Source organism: Salmo trutta, chromosome 16 (genome assembly GCF_901001165.1).
Source record: "Salmo trutta chromosome 16, fSalTru1.1, whole genome shotgun sequence".
Lineage (NCBI taxonomy): Eukaryota > Metazoa > Chordata > Actinopteri > Salmoniformes > Salmonidae > Salmo > Salmo trutta.
In genome coordinates this window covers 15,312,480-15,329,967 of record NC_042972.1, presented here as the reverse complement: position 1 = coordinate 15,329,967, position 17,488 = coordinate 15,312,480, and the positions used below count along the sequence as shown (strand labels likewise).

At 43.6% G+C, this 17,488-nt stretch overlaps 1 protein-coding gene across 3 annotated transcripts; it reads left to right on the top strand.

Annotated features, from left to right (window-relative positions):
- Window positions 1-5,433: 5,433 nt before the first annotated feature.
- LOC115150163 (uncharacterized protein F59B10.2-like) lies at window positions 5,434-16,064 on the top strand. Of its 3 annotated transcripts, XM_029693145.1 has the most exons (8): window positions 5,434-5,621; window positions 12,228-13,663; window positions 13,928-14,130; window positions 14,398-14,553; window positions 15,028-15,079; window positions 15,290-15,447; window positions 15,639-15,707; window positions 15,950-16,064. In XM_029693145.1, the coding sequence occupies exons 2-8, from the start codon at window positions 13,150-13,152 to the stop codon at window positions 15,962-15,964; spliced, it is 1,167 nt and encodes a 388-aa protein (XP_029549005.1). In that variant the 5' UTR covers window positions 5,434-5,621; window positions 12,228-13,149; the 3' UTR covers window positions 15,965-16,064. The 3 variants fall into 3 exon arrangements, with proteins under 3 accessions (XP_029549005.1, XP_029549007.1, XP_029549004.1); XM_029693147.1 differs by lacking the exon at window positions 15,639-15,707; XM_029693144.1 differs by lacking the exon at window positions 5,434-5,621 and having other exon boundaries at window positions 12,093-13,663; window positions 15,639-15,823.
- Window positions 16,065-17,488: the final 1,424 nt, after the last annotated feature.

The window sequence follows — 17,488 nt, the reverse complement described above, 5'->3', positions numbered from 1 at the left end:
TGTATGACTCCATAGCTGTTGGCAGTATTTAACCATGTCAACCTGATTTTGCATGACACAGGACTTTGTTGAATGCTTTGACCTCGTTTATTGATGTTAATGTTGATAAGAAATACAGTATAATTTCCAACGGAGATATTACCTGGTGGAAATTGAATCGGTGCCTAACTTAGAGAATTCTCTCAATCACTCACACACACACACATTTATTTAACCTTTATTTAACCAGGTAGGTAAGTTGAGAACAAGTTCTCATTTACAATTGCAACCTGGCCAAGATAAAGCAAAGCAGTTCGACCCATACAACAACACAGTTACACTTGGAGTAAAACAAACATACAGTCAATAATACAGTAGAAAAATAAGTCTATATACAATGTGAGATAAGGGAGGTAAAGGCAAAAAAGGCCATGGTGGCAAAGTAAATACAATATAGCAAGTAAAACACTGGAATGGTAGATCTGTAGTGGAAGAAAGTGCAAAGTAGAAATACTGGGGTGCAAAGGAGCAAAATAAATAAATACAGTAGGGGAAGGGGTAGTTGTTTGGGCTAAATTATAGATGGGCTATGTACAGGTGCAGTGATCTGTGAGCTGCTCTGACAGCTGGTGCTTAAAGCTAGTGAGGGAGATAAGTGTTTCCAGTTTCAGAGATTTTTGTAGTTCGTTCCAGTCATTGGCAGCAGAGAACTGGAAGGAGAGACGGCCAAAGGAGGAATTGGCTTTGGGGGTGACCAGAGAGATATACCTGCTGGAGCGTGTGCTACAGGTGGGTGCTGCTATGGTGACCAGTGAGCTGAGATATGGGGGGACTTTACCTAGCAGGGTCTTGTAGATGACCTGGAGCCAGTGGGTTTGGCGACGAGTATGAAGCGAGGGCCAGCCAGCGAGAGCATACAGGTCGCAGTGGTGGGTAGTATATGGGGCTTTGGTGACAAAACAGATGGCACTGTGATAGACTGCATCCAGTTTATTGAGTAGGGTATTGGAGGCTATTTTGTAAATGACATCGCCGAAGTCGAGGATCGGTAGGATGGTCAGTTTTACGAGGGTATGTTTGGCAGCATGAGTGAAGGATGCTTTGTTGCGAAATAGGAAGCCAATTCTAGATTTAACTTTGGATTGGAGATGTTTGATGAGAGTCTGGAAAGTGAGCTTACAGACTAACCAGACACCTAGGTATTTGTAGTTGTCCACATATTCTAAGTCAGAACCGTCTAGAATAGTCCATGCGCAGACAGTAGGGTGTCCTCTCTCTCTAGAAATGGCTCGTGTTTAGTCAAAGGTATTCAAGTATCCCTGGCATTCACCGCACGCCATGTTGCAAGTCCCATTTAGTTTGCTGTCAGAAGGCGAGAAGGGGTGATATACCGGTTAGTATTAAAAAGGTCAAGTGAAAAGAGAAATGAGCAAGGGATGGCAGTCGTCGGCCGATCGAAGGGTGTTACTCATGCTCCCCGGGGGTCAAAGTTGAAGAGGAAGTGGTGTCCATTACACACCTATGCGTTGCGTCTGCTATAGCTGTATTAAAAGTGGCCACATTACGACATGGCTCCAGTTGGTCTTTTTACTAGTCGGTTCTCAAAATGAGAACTGCATGTATGTATGACTTGACACCAGGGAGGGCTTGACATGATCTAGGTCTGTCATGAATCAGGTCCTGTTGTGACCGTAGACAAGCTCAACTTTGTGCTGTTATGATAATAATTGTATCAATGAAAGGTATTGTGACAATTAAACTCAAAACAGGTGCATCGACCAAAATGCAAATAGAATACCAAAATTGTGTAGCTGGTCCGCACTCAAAAAGGAGATGCAAGGTTTCTTTTTAGTTTTTATTTCATTCAGGCAACGTTTCAGCCTTCATCAGTGTCATTTTCCCCTCTTATCAGGGACTGATTTGGACCTGGATCGGGGCAATTAATTATCAGGTAGAACAGAAAACCAGCAGTAGTCCGGACCTCATAGAGTAAGATTTGAATACCCCAGATCTACACTATATATACAAAAGAATGTGGACACCCCCTTCAAATTAGTGGATTCGGCTATTTCAGCCACACCCGTTGCTGACCGGTGTATAAAATTGAGCACACAGCCATGAAATCTCCATAGACAAACATTGGCAGTGGAATGGCCTTACTGAAGACCTTGTGACTTTCAATGTGGCACCTTCATAGGATGCCACCTTTCAACAAGTCAGTTCGTAAGTGCTGTTATTGTGAAGTGGAAACGTCTAGGAGCAACAACGGCTCAGCCGCAAAGTGGTAGGCCACACAAGCTCACAGAGCGGGACCACCGAGTGCTGAAGTGCGTAGCTCGTAAAAATAGTCTGTCCTTGGTTGCAACACTCACTACCAAGTTCCAAACTGCCTCTGGAAGCAACGTCAGCACCAGAACTGTTTTTCAGGAGCTTCATGAAATAGGTTTCTATGGCCGAGCAGCTGCACACAAGCCTAAGATCACCATGCGCAATGCCAAGCATTGGCTGGAGTGGTGTAAAGCTCACCGCCATTGGACACGCTTCACCATCTGGCAGTCCGGCGGACAAATCTGGGTTTGGCGGATGCTAGGAGAACACTACCTCCCCCAATGCATAGTACCAACTGTAAAGTTTGGTGGAGGAGGAATAATGGTCCCCTTAGTTCCAGTTAAGGGAAATCTTAACACTACAGCATACAATTACATTCTAGACGATTCTGTGCTTCCAACTTTTTGGCAACAGTTTGGGGAAGGCTTCTTTCTGTTTCAGCATGACAATGCCCCCGTGCACAAAGCAAGGTCCATACAGAAATGGTTTGTCGAGATCGGTGTGGAAGAACTTTACTGGCCTGCAAAGAGCCCTGACCTCAACCCCGTCAAACACCTTTGGGATGAATTGGAAAGCCGATTGCGAACCAGGTCTAATCGCCCAACATCAGTGCCCGACCTCACTAATGTTCTTGTGGCTGAATGGAAGTCCCCGCAGCGATGCTCCAACATCTAGCGGAAAGCCTTCCCTGAAGAGTGGAGGCTGTCATAGCAGCAAAGGGGGGGACCAAGTCCATATTTATGCCCATGATTTTGGAATGAGATTTTTGACGAATGTCCACATACTTTTGGTCATGTAGCATATATTGTACCTGGACCTCAATGCCAGTTCCACTGCTTTTCCCCCCCATTCTTCCCTCTTATCAGGGACTGATTTAGACCTGGGACACCAGGTGGGTGCAATTAATTACCAGGTAGAAGAGCAAAAAAAGCAACCGTACTCTGGACCTCCAGGGTAGGACTTGAATATCCCTGATCCAGAGAAAAAACAGTGGCATGGTTTTACATATGCAAACACAGCAATCCATTTGTCTTTATATGTTGTATAATATTCATGTTTATGATGGGCAATGTTGTCTACACGTTACATTACTTCAACCCACAGATACTGCAATGTCACCAATGCACATTGCTCTCTTGTATGCCATTGCCAATGTTTGAGTTGTTCATATCAATGTTTGAGCCAAAATAGGGTCCTTGTTGACTAAGTGCATTCCTCAATGGAGAGCGATGTTTTGTCTTACACACACTTTCCCATTCCTATTCGGAGAGTTTGATGGCTATTTTTGAGGTGACACTCCTGCTCATGGAAAGTGGGGATATAAATACCCAGACATCGTAGGAGCATAACTCCGGTTTCCCATCTGCCCTGTCCCTTCCTGGGAAAGGGAAATAGTTTGCTAACATATGACATTTGTGTTAGCCGCGAACACAAGCGTCTGTTTCAGGTCTAAACTTCCGCAAAAAAGAATCAAGTGTCCATGTAGACTTTGACTATATTTTAGGAATAGTTTCGTCGTTTTCAGTTTGAATATTGTCGCTAAAAATCCACAGTAATCCATAAAAAAATGTACATTTTGGAATGTTCATTCAACTGAAATTGTTACTCTGGCAACATGTTCGCTGCAAACAGAAGCCTTGTTGACGAGTTACACACACACACAAAATCTACCAGAAGGTATGAATGAAACCCACTATGTATGAATTAATGGTACTGTTTGCTCCTCGCCCATCTCAATATTAGAAGCTGAGTGCTTTGGGCCTGGAATGGTTGGAGATGCCTGGGGAATGAGCTAGCCTTTGGCTTGAGTATGACAAAAGAGGTTGGGTGCTCAAATCCAGCAATTTCACAATAGTCATGCAAATCTACCGCCCAGGACAACTGGGTGAATGTGTTTGTTCATAGACCCTGTAGTCCCTTCCCAAATGAGTTTGTCTTTTTTGTAATTCTGAGGATATTCAAACTTTCTCTCAGACTTTGGGTGCTCTATTCCCGCTCATTGAGCTAACAGAACTAGGCACAATGTTTAGTTACCTTTAGGTCCTTTGAGACAGAATGGACAGTTGAAAGAAGAGTTCCTATATTGTTTGGTGCATGAATTTCCACTGGAAGAAGCAGTAGCTAGAAAACTGAGTTGTCACACTTCTCCTTTCTCACCACTTGGTGATGCTATTGTCTAATTATTTTCTTACTGTTGACTGGAAAGGGACTACCTGAGGCTTTGGAGCTGGAATGGTTGGAGATGCTTTGTGAAAAAGTGAGCTAGATTCTGGAAAGAGTACCTTTATTATACTGTATTTCATTAACTATTTGTGAGAGTTAGAGAATATCTCTGCTTGTGAGCTCTTGATAAAGATGGTCTAAAATCCTCAAGACTTATATCTCCCTCACTAACTTTAAGCATCAGCTGTCAGAGCAGCTTGCCGATCACTGCACCTGTACACAGCCCATCTGTAAATAGCCCACCCAACTACCTCATCTCCATATTGTTATTTATTTTTGCTATTTTGCATCCCAGTATCTCTACTTGCACATCACCATCTGCACATCTATCACTCCAGTGTTAATGCTAAATTATAATTATTTTGCCAGTATGGCCTATTTATTGCCTTACCTCCCTAATCTTACAACATTTGCACACACTGTATATAGATTTTTATATTGTGTTATTGACTGTACGTTTGTTTATCCCATGTGTAACTGTGTTGTTTTTGTTGCACTGCTTTGCTTTATCTTGGCCAGGTCGAAGTTGTAAATGAGAACTTGTTCTCAACTGGCTTACCTGGTTAAATAAAGGTGAAATAAAAAAAATAGGACAGCCATTCCACTTCCTATTAATCCCATTCAAATGAATACAATTTGCAGTACGTCTTGAGGTGACAGCAGGGTAAGGGTAGAATAAATTGAGGTTAGTTGAGATATACCTTGTAAAAAGTAATTTTATATAAGTCAATGGACATTACATAACAACCCATTTGTCATATAGGCTGTGTTAGTGATCATATTATCATTACTTTTATTTATTTATGCAGAACTTGGCGCATATTTTTAAATTGAAGGTGGCAGTGATTGAGAAACAAAACAGTCGGTTGCTTTAGCTCGCTCGGGACACCAGTTGGACGACGTTTCACAATTAGAAAATTACATTGGTCATAAAGTCATATTCCTCTCACCCGGCGAGCTGAAATGAAATCACCAAATCGACGCGTATGCGTAGTAACTAGCTATGTGAACAGTGTCTCGTAAACACTAACGTTAGTCAGTACATTCTTTGCTACCGGAGCAGCACGTGAAAATTTGATTCAGATTATATGGTAAGAAATTAAAATAATTAATATGACGTACCAGAAGAAACCGAATTACATGTTTCATTCAATACATTAAGTGGATTGGAAAAGAGCAAGTATAGTTGGTCCATTTGGCGCAAGCTACCTAACGTGAGCTGGCTGGCATGCATTTTGGTAATATAACTGTTAGCTTGCTAACGTTAGCTAGATAGATACGATGCCGTGCTTATAATGTCTTTGTAATGATATTTGATAAATTAACAACCAGTGATTATTATTATTTTTTTATTTTTTTAATTAGCTGGTAGGGCTAACTATAACGTGTTGGGGCTAGGGGGCAGTATTTTCACGGCTGGATAAAAAAATGTACCCGATTTAATCTGGTTACTAATCCTACCCAGTAACTAGAATATGCATATACTTATTATATATGGATAGAAAACACCCTAAAGTTTCTAAAACTGTTTGAATGGTGTCTGTGAGTATAACAGAACTCATTTGGCAGGCAAAACCCTGAGACAGATTCTGACAGGAAGTGGATACCTGATGTGTTGAATTGCCTTTAAGCCTATGCCATTGAAAAACACAGGGGCTGATGAATGTTTTTGGCACTTCCTATTGCTTCCACTAGATGTCACCAGCCTTTACAAAGTGTTTTGAGTCTTCTACTCTGAGATCTGACCGAACAAGAGCCTTGGAACGGTGATGGCCCATTAAACACCTGGCGAGCGAGTTCATGTTGTGTACTCTCGTTCCGAAACGTTTTAAAAGAGAATGCAATCGTCCGCCTTGAATTTTATTCATGTTCTGGTTAAAAAAGGCACTAATGATTTATGCTATACAACGTTTGACATGTTTGAACGAACGTAAATATATTTTTTCCCCTCGTTCGTGAAGTGAAGTCCGGCTGGCTTAGATCATGTGCTAACAACACGGAGCTTTTTGGACATAAATGATGAGCTTTTTTGAACAAAACTACATTCGTTATGGACCTGGGATTCCTTGGAAGTGACATCTGATGAAGAGAATCAAAGGTAATGGATTATTTACATAGTATTTTTCGATTTTAGATCTCTCCAACATGGCGGTTAGTCTGTATCGCAAAGCGTATTTTTCTGGGCGCAGTGCTCAGATTATTGCAAAGTGTGATTCCCAGTAAGGTTATTTTTAAATCTGGCAAGTCGATTGCGTTCAAGAGATGTAAATCTATAATTCTTTGAATGACAATATAATATTTTACCAATGTTTTCTAATATTAATTATTTATTTTGTTGTGCTGACTTGACTGCCGGTATTGGAGGGAAACGATTTCCTGAACATCAACGCCATAGTAAAACGCTGTTTTTAGATATAAATATGAACTTGATAGAACTAAAAATGCATGCATTGTCTAACATAATGTCCTAGGAGTGTCATCTGATGGAGATTGTAAAAGGTTAGTGCATAATTTTAGCTGATTTTATGGTTTTGGTGACGCCTGTCTTTGAATTGACAATACAGTACACACAGCTATTGTCAATGTACTCTCCTAACATAACCTAATTTTATGCTTTCACCATAAAACCTTTTTGAAATCGGACAACGTGGTTAGATTAAGGAGATGTTTATCTTTCAAAGGGTGTAAGATAGTTGTATGTTTGAAAAATTTGAATTTTGACATTTATTTGGTTTCAAATTTGCCGCTCTTGAAATGCACCTGCTGTTGATAGGGTGCGCCACGGGTGGCACGCTAGCGTCCCAAATAGCCCCAAGAGGTTTTAACCTGTACGGGCTAGGGGGCAGCATTGAGAATTTTGGAAAAAATATGTGCCCATTTTTAACTGCCTCCTACACCAACTCAGAAGCTAGAATATGCATATTATTGTTCAGGTTTGGATAGAAAACACCCTAAAGTTTCTAAAACTGTTTGAATGGTGTCTGTGAGTATAACAGAACTCCTATGGCAGGCAAAAATCTGAGAAGGTTTCATGCAGGAAGTGGCCTGTCTGACAAGGAGTCGTTCTTCTTGCCTCTGTTTATTGAAGAGTAAGGATCTTAACTGTAACGTGACAATTCCTAGGGCTCCAATAGGCTCTCAGAACCCGGGAAAAACCTGAACGATGACGAGGCAGCCTCAGGCTGAAACAGATTATCGCCTTTTCCAAGTGTCCCATTAGGTGACAATGGAATGAGGCGCGTGCGCGATTCGCCCCCGTGGAGAAATGTCATTCGGCTGTTTAGCTTATTGCAGATTCCCGGTCGGAATATTATCGCTTTTCTACGAGATAAATGGCATAAAAATTGATTTTAAACAGCGGTTGACATGCTTCGAAGTACGGTAATGGAATATTTAGAATTTTTTTGTCACATTCTGCGCCATGCTCGTGACCGTGATTTAGTATTCTGATAGTGTCTAGAACGCAAGAACAAAACGTCGCTGATGGAACATAACGATGGATTATTTGGGACCAAACCTACATTTGTTATTGAAGTAGAAGTCCTGGGAGTGCATTCTGACGAAGAACAGGAAAGGTAAGCCCATTTTTCTTATAGGAAATGTGATTTTGGTGAAGGCTAATCTTGCCGGGTGTCTAAATAGCTAGCCCGTGATGGCTGGGCTATGTACTTAGAATATTGCAAAATGTGCTTCATCCGAAAAGCTATTTTAAAATCGGACATATCGAGTGCATAGAGGAGTAATGTATCTATAATTCTTAAAATAATTGTTATGCTTTTTGTGAACGTTTATCGTGAGTAATTTAGCTGTTAGTAAATTCCCCGGAAGTTTGCGGGGGGTATGCTTTTTCTAATGTAAAAAGCTGTTTTTTGATATAAATATGAACTTGATTGAACAGACATGCATGTATTGTATAACATAATGTCCTAGGTGTGTCATCTGATGAAGATCATAAAAGGTTAGTGCTGCATTTAGCTGTGGTTTTGGTTTTTGTGACATATATGCTTGCTTTGAAAATGGCTATGTGATTATTTTTGGCAGGGTACTCTCCTGACATAATCTAATGTTTTGCTTTCGTTGTAAAGCCTTTTTGAAATTGGACAGTGTGGTTAGATTAACGAGAGTCTTGTCTTTAAATAGCTGTAAAATAGTCATATGTTTGAGAAATTGAAGTAATAGTATTTCAAACGATTCAAAAATCGCGCCACTGGATTGAAGTGGCTGTTACGTAGGTGGGACGAATTCGTCCCACCTGCGCCAGAGAGGTTAAGAGATTTTGAAAATGTATTGTAATGACCCGGCTGCGTCATAAAAGGAAAAGAGACGGACTCTAGGTGTGCAGGTCAGAACACAGGTTTATTCCTAAACTGGGCTATTGTTCAGGCCACAGCCCACGCCGCTAAATGCCGAACGTACACAATTATACCATGTCGAGTTAAGGGTCACTCCCATAGGGACATATCAAGGCCCCGAACAGAAAAGAAAGGAAGATGAGACAGTAATCCCTATTTATGCATTTCCAAATCCCGCGGGATTACCCATCATACCCCCCCAACCTTTCCCTCTGTCCTGACATATTTAACCCCTGCTAGTAGCCATGAGAACCATAACACACCCACAACACAGAACACAATACCGGGTCGTTACATAGCCCCCCCCTTCTAAACCCTAGCTCCTAGGGTTACACAACAAAATCCTTAAAACGACCCGGAGGTCGCATCAGTCTCTTGGGCCTCCCCGTGGCTCTCACCGGTGAACCCCCAGAACACTCATCTGCCCCAATGTCATTTCCAGTGCCCTCCGAAGAAGCAGCCCCCATCCCAGGCTCAGGTTGCGCTAGACTGTTCCCGTGGGCTCTCATCAGAGACCTCACTCCCATTTCCTACCCTTTTCCTCCCTCTGTAGGGTGCCAATCGGTCCCGGTGGACCACCACCTTCCTGCTCCGTGGGGGGACCTCCACCCGGTACGTCACCTCCCCCACTCTCTCTATCACCAGACACGGGTCCCACCCATGCACTGTCCAGCTTTGGGCACCGCCCCTTCTTGCGCGTGGGGTTGTGAAGCCACACACATTCTCCCGCTCCAAAGTGCCTCCCCCTAGCGCGCGAGTCGTAGTGGCGCTTTTGGCGGACCCCTGCGTTCTCAAGTTGCTCTCTTGCGAAGGTGTGAGCCGCTTCTAACCGGTTCTGCAGACGACACACATAGTTCGGGCCAGGCAAAACCCCGTCGTCATTATCAGGATGGTGGCCAAACGTCAGTTCGGCTGGGGTGCGCAACTCACGACCTAACATTAGTAGCGCTGGGGAGCACGCAGTCGATTCTTGAACAGCCGACCTACATGCCATAAGAATAAACGGTAAGTGGGTGTCCCAATCTCTCTGGTGTTTTGAGGTAACGATGGCCAGCTGCTGTGCTAATGTTCTGTTAAATCTTTCCACCAGCCCATCACTCTGGGGGTGAAGCGGAGTAGTGCGCGTCTTCTCCGCGCCTAACCGTCTACACAACTCTGAGAACACCCGTGACTCGAAGTTTCTCCCCTGGTCGCTGTGAATAGACTGTGGCACCCCAAACCGACTGATTATTCCCCCCACCAACGCATCAGCTACTGTCGCTGCCTCCTGGTCTGGGAGAGCGTAAGCCTCCGGCCACTTGGTGAAGTAGTCCATAGCGGTTAGAATCCACCTGTTACCGCTGTCTGTGGTTGGAAACGGCCCCACTATGTCTACCCCCAGTCTCTCCATGGGCTCCCCTACTGGGAATTGTTGTAGGAGGGCGTGTGACTGACCTGGAGGTCCTTTTTTAGCAGCACACTCGTCGCACTGCCTACAAAAGTCCTCAACATCCCTCCTGTGCCTGGCCCAATAGAAGCCTTTACGCACGCGCTTTAACGTATTGGAGACCCCAAAATGCCCTGCGCCAACTCCCCCATGAAGCTGCTGTAACACGCTCCCCTGCAGCCTTTTGGGCACCACTACCTGCCACGTAATTTCTCCAGTCGCTGGCTTTTTCCACCCCCTCTGGAGCACTCCCTCAGCCACTCTAAGGACTGTGAATTTAGCCCACAGTCCCTTGGTGACTGGTGATAGAGGGGCTACTTCCCCCCACGGCGGTCGTCTTCTCTCTTCCACCCACCGCAGCACAGGACGCAGCTCTGCGTCCTCCTCCTGGCGACGCCTCCACTCCCCAACGTCCACAGCCTCAAGCTCCCGGCACTCTGTCACACTCAGCTGACTCACCGTGGCGGTGACTCCCTCCTCCCTGCACAGTTCTCTCTCTCGCTCCACCCATTTGGCGCAGTACCCACAGCCATCCTCAGCACACGGGCGGCGGGACAAGGCGTCTGCATTGCTGTGGCGAAGGCCGGCTCTGTGCTCCACCTGGAAGTCGTAGGGTTGCAGCTCCTCCAGCCAGCGGGCAATCTGACCCTCTGGCTCCTTGAAGGAGAGAAGCCACTGCAGGGCGGAGTGGTCCGTCCGGACCACAAACGGCAGGCCCCCCAGGTAGTACTTGAAATGGCGTACTGCTGCCACGACAGCCAAAAGCTCTCTCCTTGTCACGCAGTAGCGTTTTTCAGCCTTATCAAAAGTTCTGCTGTAATAAGCTACTACGTGTTCCCCATCAGGACCACGCTGAGCCAGCACAGCCCCCAAACCCTCATTGCTTGCGTCGGTGTCCAGGATGAACGGACGGTTCGGGTCTGGTGAGGCCAGGACAGGGGCCTCCATCAGGGCACGTTTGAGGGCCTCAAACGCCCGCTGGTGCTCTTCGGTCCACTGAAAAACAGTGTCCTCCTTGAGAAGGTGGTTCAAAGGAGCCGCTACCCCCGCAAACCCCTTCACTATCCTACGATAGTAGGATGCCAGCCCCAGCAAGCTCTTAACCTCTTTTTTTCCCCCTGGAACTGGCCACCCCCTCACAGCCTCTACTTTGTCTGGCATCGTGCTGATGCCCTCACCACCCAGCTGATGCCCCAGGAACGCCACCTCCCTTTGCATGAAATGGCACTTTCCCGGATGTAATTTTAGCCCCGCCCCCGAGATCCTCTCCAACACTCGCCTAATTGCCCCCAGTGCCCCCTCAAACGATGTGCCGTGCACCAATATGTCGTCTAGGTACACAACACACTCGTCTCTCGGAACCCCCGCCAGCACTCTGTCCATGAGCCTCTCAAAGGTGGCAGGAGCATTACAGAGCCCGAAGCACAGCACCTTGAACTGCCAATGGCCCCTATCTGTGGAGAAGGCCGTTGCGTCATAAAAGGAAAAGAGACGGACTCTAGGTGTGCAGGTCAGAACACAGGTTTATTCCTAAACTGGGCTATTGTTCAGGCCACAGCCCACGCCGCTAAATGCCGAACGTACACAATTATACCATGTCGAGTTAAGGGTCACTCCCATAGGGACAGATCAAGGCCCCGAACAGAAAAGAAAGAAAGATGAGACAGTAATCCCTATTTATGCATTTCCAAATCCCGCGGGATTACCCATCATACCCCCCCAACCTTTCCCTCTGTCCTGACATATTTAACCCCTGCTAGTAGCCATGAGAACCATAACACACCCACAACACAGAACACAATACCGGGTCGTTACAGTATATAGCTAGCTACAAGCAGCTAACTAGCCAACTTTGAGTTGCGAATGTGACTAACCTTGACTTGATAATTTGTGTTTATATTGTTTGCATGTCCTTGCAGAGACCACATGGTATATACAATTACAAACCAAAATAAAACACCGTCAGGAAAAAGTTTATATAGTAATGAAATCACGGAGAAGGCTATAGGGGCAAGCTAAAAGGGCATGTCAATCAGTAATGGCATCTGTAATGTTTAAAGTACCAAGGTCCACCACAGGTGACAGAAAAAGTGGAAAGGTTCCCCCTGACCAAGGCCAGAGTGGCATATGGCACTGCCATTAGGAGGTAGAAGAAACTCAGGAGATAACGTCACACCATTAGGCCAAACGTAGTGGTTGTTTTTTAGACGGATATGCAGAGCCAACCAGGCTACAAAACCTGATATGACTGAATACTTTGAACTCCTGGAGAAGACGGTGGAGCAACATGGGTTGAAGGATAAACCTCAGATTTACAACTGTGATGAGACAGGGTTCCAGATGGATGCATCTAAAAGAAAGGTCCTTGTACCAAAGGGCTCAAAGAAGAATTGCATCCAGGCACCTGGTACATGTGACCGTGTGTCAGTACAGACTTGCTTTAATGCGTCTGGTGAAGATGTCCCCCCTTTCATCATTTTTGGAAACAGATTCCCAGGAGGACCTTACACCAAGGAAGGTCCAGCTAATGCTCTCTATGGCACATCACCATCAGGATACATTGACAATGAACTCTTCAGGGGGTGGTTTGTGAATCATTTCATCAGGTATGCTGTGAAAACATGTCCCCTGCTGCTGGTGCTTGATGCACACAAAAGTCACCTGGATCCAGAGGTGATTGAGGCAGCAAGAAAATAAAACGTTGTGCTCCTAGTTCTTCCTCCAAACAGCTCTCACATTCTGCAGCCCCTGGATTTGACCTACTTCTCTGCTTTGAAGACTGGGTTTTTCAAGGTGGCTGGAGACCTTTGCCACTTCAAAAACTCCGTAGTCATTTCCAAGATGGACTTTCCCATGGTTCTCCGTAAGCCGTACCAGCAATGCAAAGATAGGAAGATTGTAGTCAGCGGGTTCAGAAAAGCTGGGGTCTTCCCCTTTAATCCCAGTGCCATAGATTCGAGTAAAATAGTTCCCTTGACATCCAAAAAGCAACAGCCCCAAAAGACTGCAACTCCCTCCAGCCCCACTCCATATGCACCACCACCAGCAGTAATTCCCAGCAAGTACATGTCCCACCCCCTGGTGGCAGCAGGACTGAATAATCCAGAATTGGCTGAGATCTTCACAGAGATAGATAATCAAAAGAAGACGACACCAAGGCAAAGTAAGATGAAGGCCCCACTGAATGCTAGGGTTATTTCTGAGGAAGAGTATGAGAGGGAGATGAAACTGGAGTCGGCAAGGAAAAGAGACGGCAAGACACCGTCTCCTCGTAGCACAACCCCCCGACGCCGTAAAGAACCCCCAACCAGCCCTGCTACTTCTCCCTCAGAGGGTGAAACTGCATCTCCCACAGGTAATTATCAGACATTTTAGTTCATAACGCCTGACTGAGAAATACGTTAATGATCTAGAGTGGCTCATTAATGTTTTGGCTAATTATCATGAAATATATGTAGGCATGTGAATCGTGCTTTCAGCCATTTCAACTTACAAGTTATTAGGCTGAAATAGTCACCTTAAAAATCCCACCATCAATGTACACCCCCACCATACTTAATTTCTCTACAGTGAAATTAAGCAAAGTGCCCATCTCTCTGCTATGTTTCTTGTCTAACAGTCAAACAAACAAGTAAATCCAGTGGAACTCGGAGCAGGTCACATCAGACTACTGAGGAGGGGAGAGACCGAGAACTGGAAGCTGAACAACCAAATAGCAGAGGTCCTCAAACCAAGAGGGCTGGGTTGAGACACAGGAGATTGGACTATGTTGATAACTCCAACGATGAGGATGGTTATGGTATCAACCAAGCCTCAGCCAAGGTAAGAGGAAATCTGATCATCTTTCACCTGACTCTGATTTGAAATGGGGGTTTCTTCAGGTCTTGGAGTCTTTTTCAATACTTTGAAGTTATTGGCTGGGCAAAGCTTTGAACAAACAGGGCTATATTGAATCTGCTATAATGTACCCGAATCTACGCATTTAAGCTATACTGTAAATATTCCCATAGATATTCACCTCATCCTAATGTTTACATGCAGTAAAGTGCAGAACCTCACTGGAATACTAACACATGCTGTTCCCTGCAGACTATTTCTCCCCTGAAGAGTGTATTGCCAAACACACACACAAAGATCGAGGCAGTACACAGAAATATGTGGCAACCATATTCAGATGAGGAGGATGTTTCTGAGATCTCTGACCTTACCTCAACAGATTTTGAGGACAACGAATATGAACAGCAGGCGAGTTTAAATTAATTTGGATGATATAGGTTAAATTAGAGCGATTTGGGCGATATGGACAAAAATCCATATCGTGATGAATTGCCTGAACTGATGGTAAATAGAACGATAAGTTTAGCATTAATGTGCACCACAGATTTTATTCTCCTTTAAAGTAATACTACTAGTTTAATGGTTGCAGCCATCAATTGTCCCATTAACAATCACCCATGTTAGCAAACTTATTTCATTGCAAACTTCACATTACTCTAGTGTAGAATACTCATTGTAATAAATGATATCATCAAAATGCCTGCGAAAAGTGATCGGTACGGTCGGTGTCGATAATTTTTGGTTTATTGTCCCAGCTCTGGGCTTAATGGCTGTGCATAGCAGGTTGTCGTTAGTCTCTAGATCGATTTGAGATTATTGTAATGTCATGTGAATGATGGTTTCTTAGAGCCAGATATTAAATTGGCCCCTGTTGGATTACAGATTGAAGCAATGAGGAAAGCAAAGATAAGGCGTTTGATGCAAAGGAAAACAGGTGAGTTTTTAGTCAAGATATTGCAGTTTAGGATGTGTAGATCCGGAGCAAACAACGTTAAAACTGCGAGGTAGCCTATTAAATACTTTCACAGGGTGCTGTATGTGTTTTTACAGCAGTGAGACAACTCTTCATAATAATCATATATATTTAAAAAAAATATATTTTTACTTGTGTATTTTTCATTGTTTCTCTCACTTTTGGTTTAAGTGCTGCTTTCAGAATCAGATGATGACAGTTCGGATGACGAACCCTTGGTTAAGATGATAACAAGGAATCCATCAGATGAGGAGCTGAAAACGACAGTGAAGAAACTGTTGGCCCATGTCGACCTAGAGAAAGTCGCAATGAAGGACATTTTCAAGAAGGTTAGTCATTCTAATCTTTTATGAACAACAGTTCATTGAGTTCATACACTAAACGCTCTCACATTTACTCATGGATGAATTTAGGCTATACAGTGCATCTTAAGAACCTGATAGATTAACAATTATTTAAAAACAATATATAGTCATTGTCGTTACTTACGGTTTGCTTATTCTCTTACGATGGGTTTCAGGTTTTTAAAATGTACCCTCGTTATGACCTGTCAAACAAGAAGTCCTACATCAAGGAAACAGTGAAAAAGGTGATTTCCTTTGTTGGATTTCCCATTTCCATAAAAATAAAATGTTGCCAAAAAGAGAGCATATTTACAGTAACACGTCTTGAATAAATCTGCCCAGTTGGAGTTTAAAATATAAGGTATGATGAGTTCTGTGATTTATTATTCTAGCTTTGAATGGTTGTATTTATCCATTTATCGTCCATGGTTGAATATGGTTTCCAACTCTGTTACACTATTATTGTGTTTTGCCTTTTGTTTTTCAGTTGTTGTCGCAGTGAAGTCTGGAGTTCTTCCCTAATCGCCACCTTCCATGGTGCGGCAGGTAGCCTAGTGGTTAGCATTGGGCCAGTAACCAAAAAGGTTGCTGGATCGAATCCCCGAGCTGACAAGGTAAAAAATGTCATTCTGCCCCTGAGCAAGGCAGTTTAACCCATTGTTCCCCGGGCGCCAAAGACGTGGATGATGATTAAGGCAGCCCCCTCCCGCACCTCTCTGATTCAGAGGAGTTGGGTTAAATGTGGAAGACACATTTCAGTTGTACAACTGACTAGGTAATGTAATGCTGTAATGTGTCCACCTCTGGGCTAAGGTGCCAGGTGCAAATCCCGCCTCGGAACCTCTCACTGCCCTAGTGTAATGTCACAATAGTTTTATAAAATCTGCATTCTACATCTTTGTTTGTACTGTCAATGGGGTCCTTGAGGAAAAAAATTGTCCTCGTTTTCTGTCAATCTTTCTAGCCTAGCAGGTCCAGACTGGAACCAGAAATCGAGCCTGGACTTTAGAACACACCAGACCAAGTCTGTTCCTTCCAGGTTTTATTATTGTTGCAATGTAACATCTCCCCAACCAGCTGATTTACTTTATAACGAAACATGTCATAGTAACGATAAAATCTTTTTATCTCATGCTTTTTAGGCTACATACATACTTCCATTGATAGTTTTTCAATACCTGTGAAAGTTTTGGACATACCTTTTGGTTTTTCTATTCTTTTTTTACTATTTTCTACATTGGAGAATAATAGTGAAGACATCAAAATTATGAAATAACACACATCAGGTAAAAAATAAAAAACCCTTCAATGAGTAGGTTTCCAAACTTTTGACTGGTACTGTATATGTTGTAGCAATTTATAGATCTAGTCCCAATATTTGAAGATGTCATAAGTATTTGGACAAATGTCACTTATAGTGTACCAAAGTAGTCAAAGTACTGTTTGACTGAGAAAAGGCCTTAGCATAATAAGTGTGTTATATTTTATAGTCCAGTTGGGGTAAGACTGCTGAGTTGGCACGTAGCCCCCAAAAGGGGGACAACAGTTTTTTTTTTTTCAGTAATAACAAGGGTTTTCTGTGTGTGTGTGTGTGTTTAACGACACGGCCAATGCTATTCAATGTGAACACACACTTTAAGGTAACGAAAGAGAAATGATCATGCAATTGCTTCTACAAAGTTTTCATACCAATTTACTTATTACACATTTTGTTGTGTTACAGCCTGAATTTAAAATGTATTTTTAAAATGATCTGCCGTTTACCCATGATACCCCATAGTGACAAAGTGAAAACATGTTTTTTGAAATGTTCACAACTTTATTGAAAATGGAATACAGAAAAACTGTTTCATTTACATAAGTATTCACACCCCCTGAGTCAATCAATACATGTTACAATCTCCATTGGCAGCGACTACAACTGTGAGTCTTTCTGGGTAAGTCACTAAGAGCTTTGCACACCTGGATTGCACAATATTTGCCTGTTATTATTTTCTGGATTCTTCAAGTTCTGTCAAATCATTGT

Coding starts and splice junctions, on each gene's coding strand:
- LOC115150163 (XM_029693144.1), top strand. CDS start 13,150: ATGGACTTTCCCATGGTTCTCCGTAAGCCGTACCAGCAATGCAAAGAT. Junction 14,554..15,027: donor ACAACGAATATGAACAGCAG/GCGAGTTTAAAT, acceptor GTTGGATTACAG/ATTGAAGCAATGAGGAAAGC. Junction 15,448..15,638: donor TGAAGGACATTTTCAAGAAG/GTTAGTCATTCT, acceptor GATGGGTTTCAG/GTTTTTAAAATGTACCCTCG.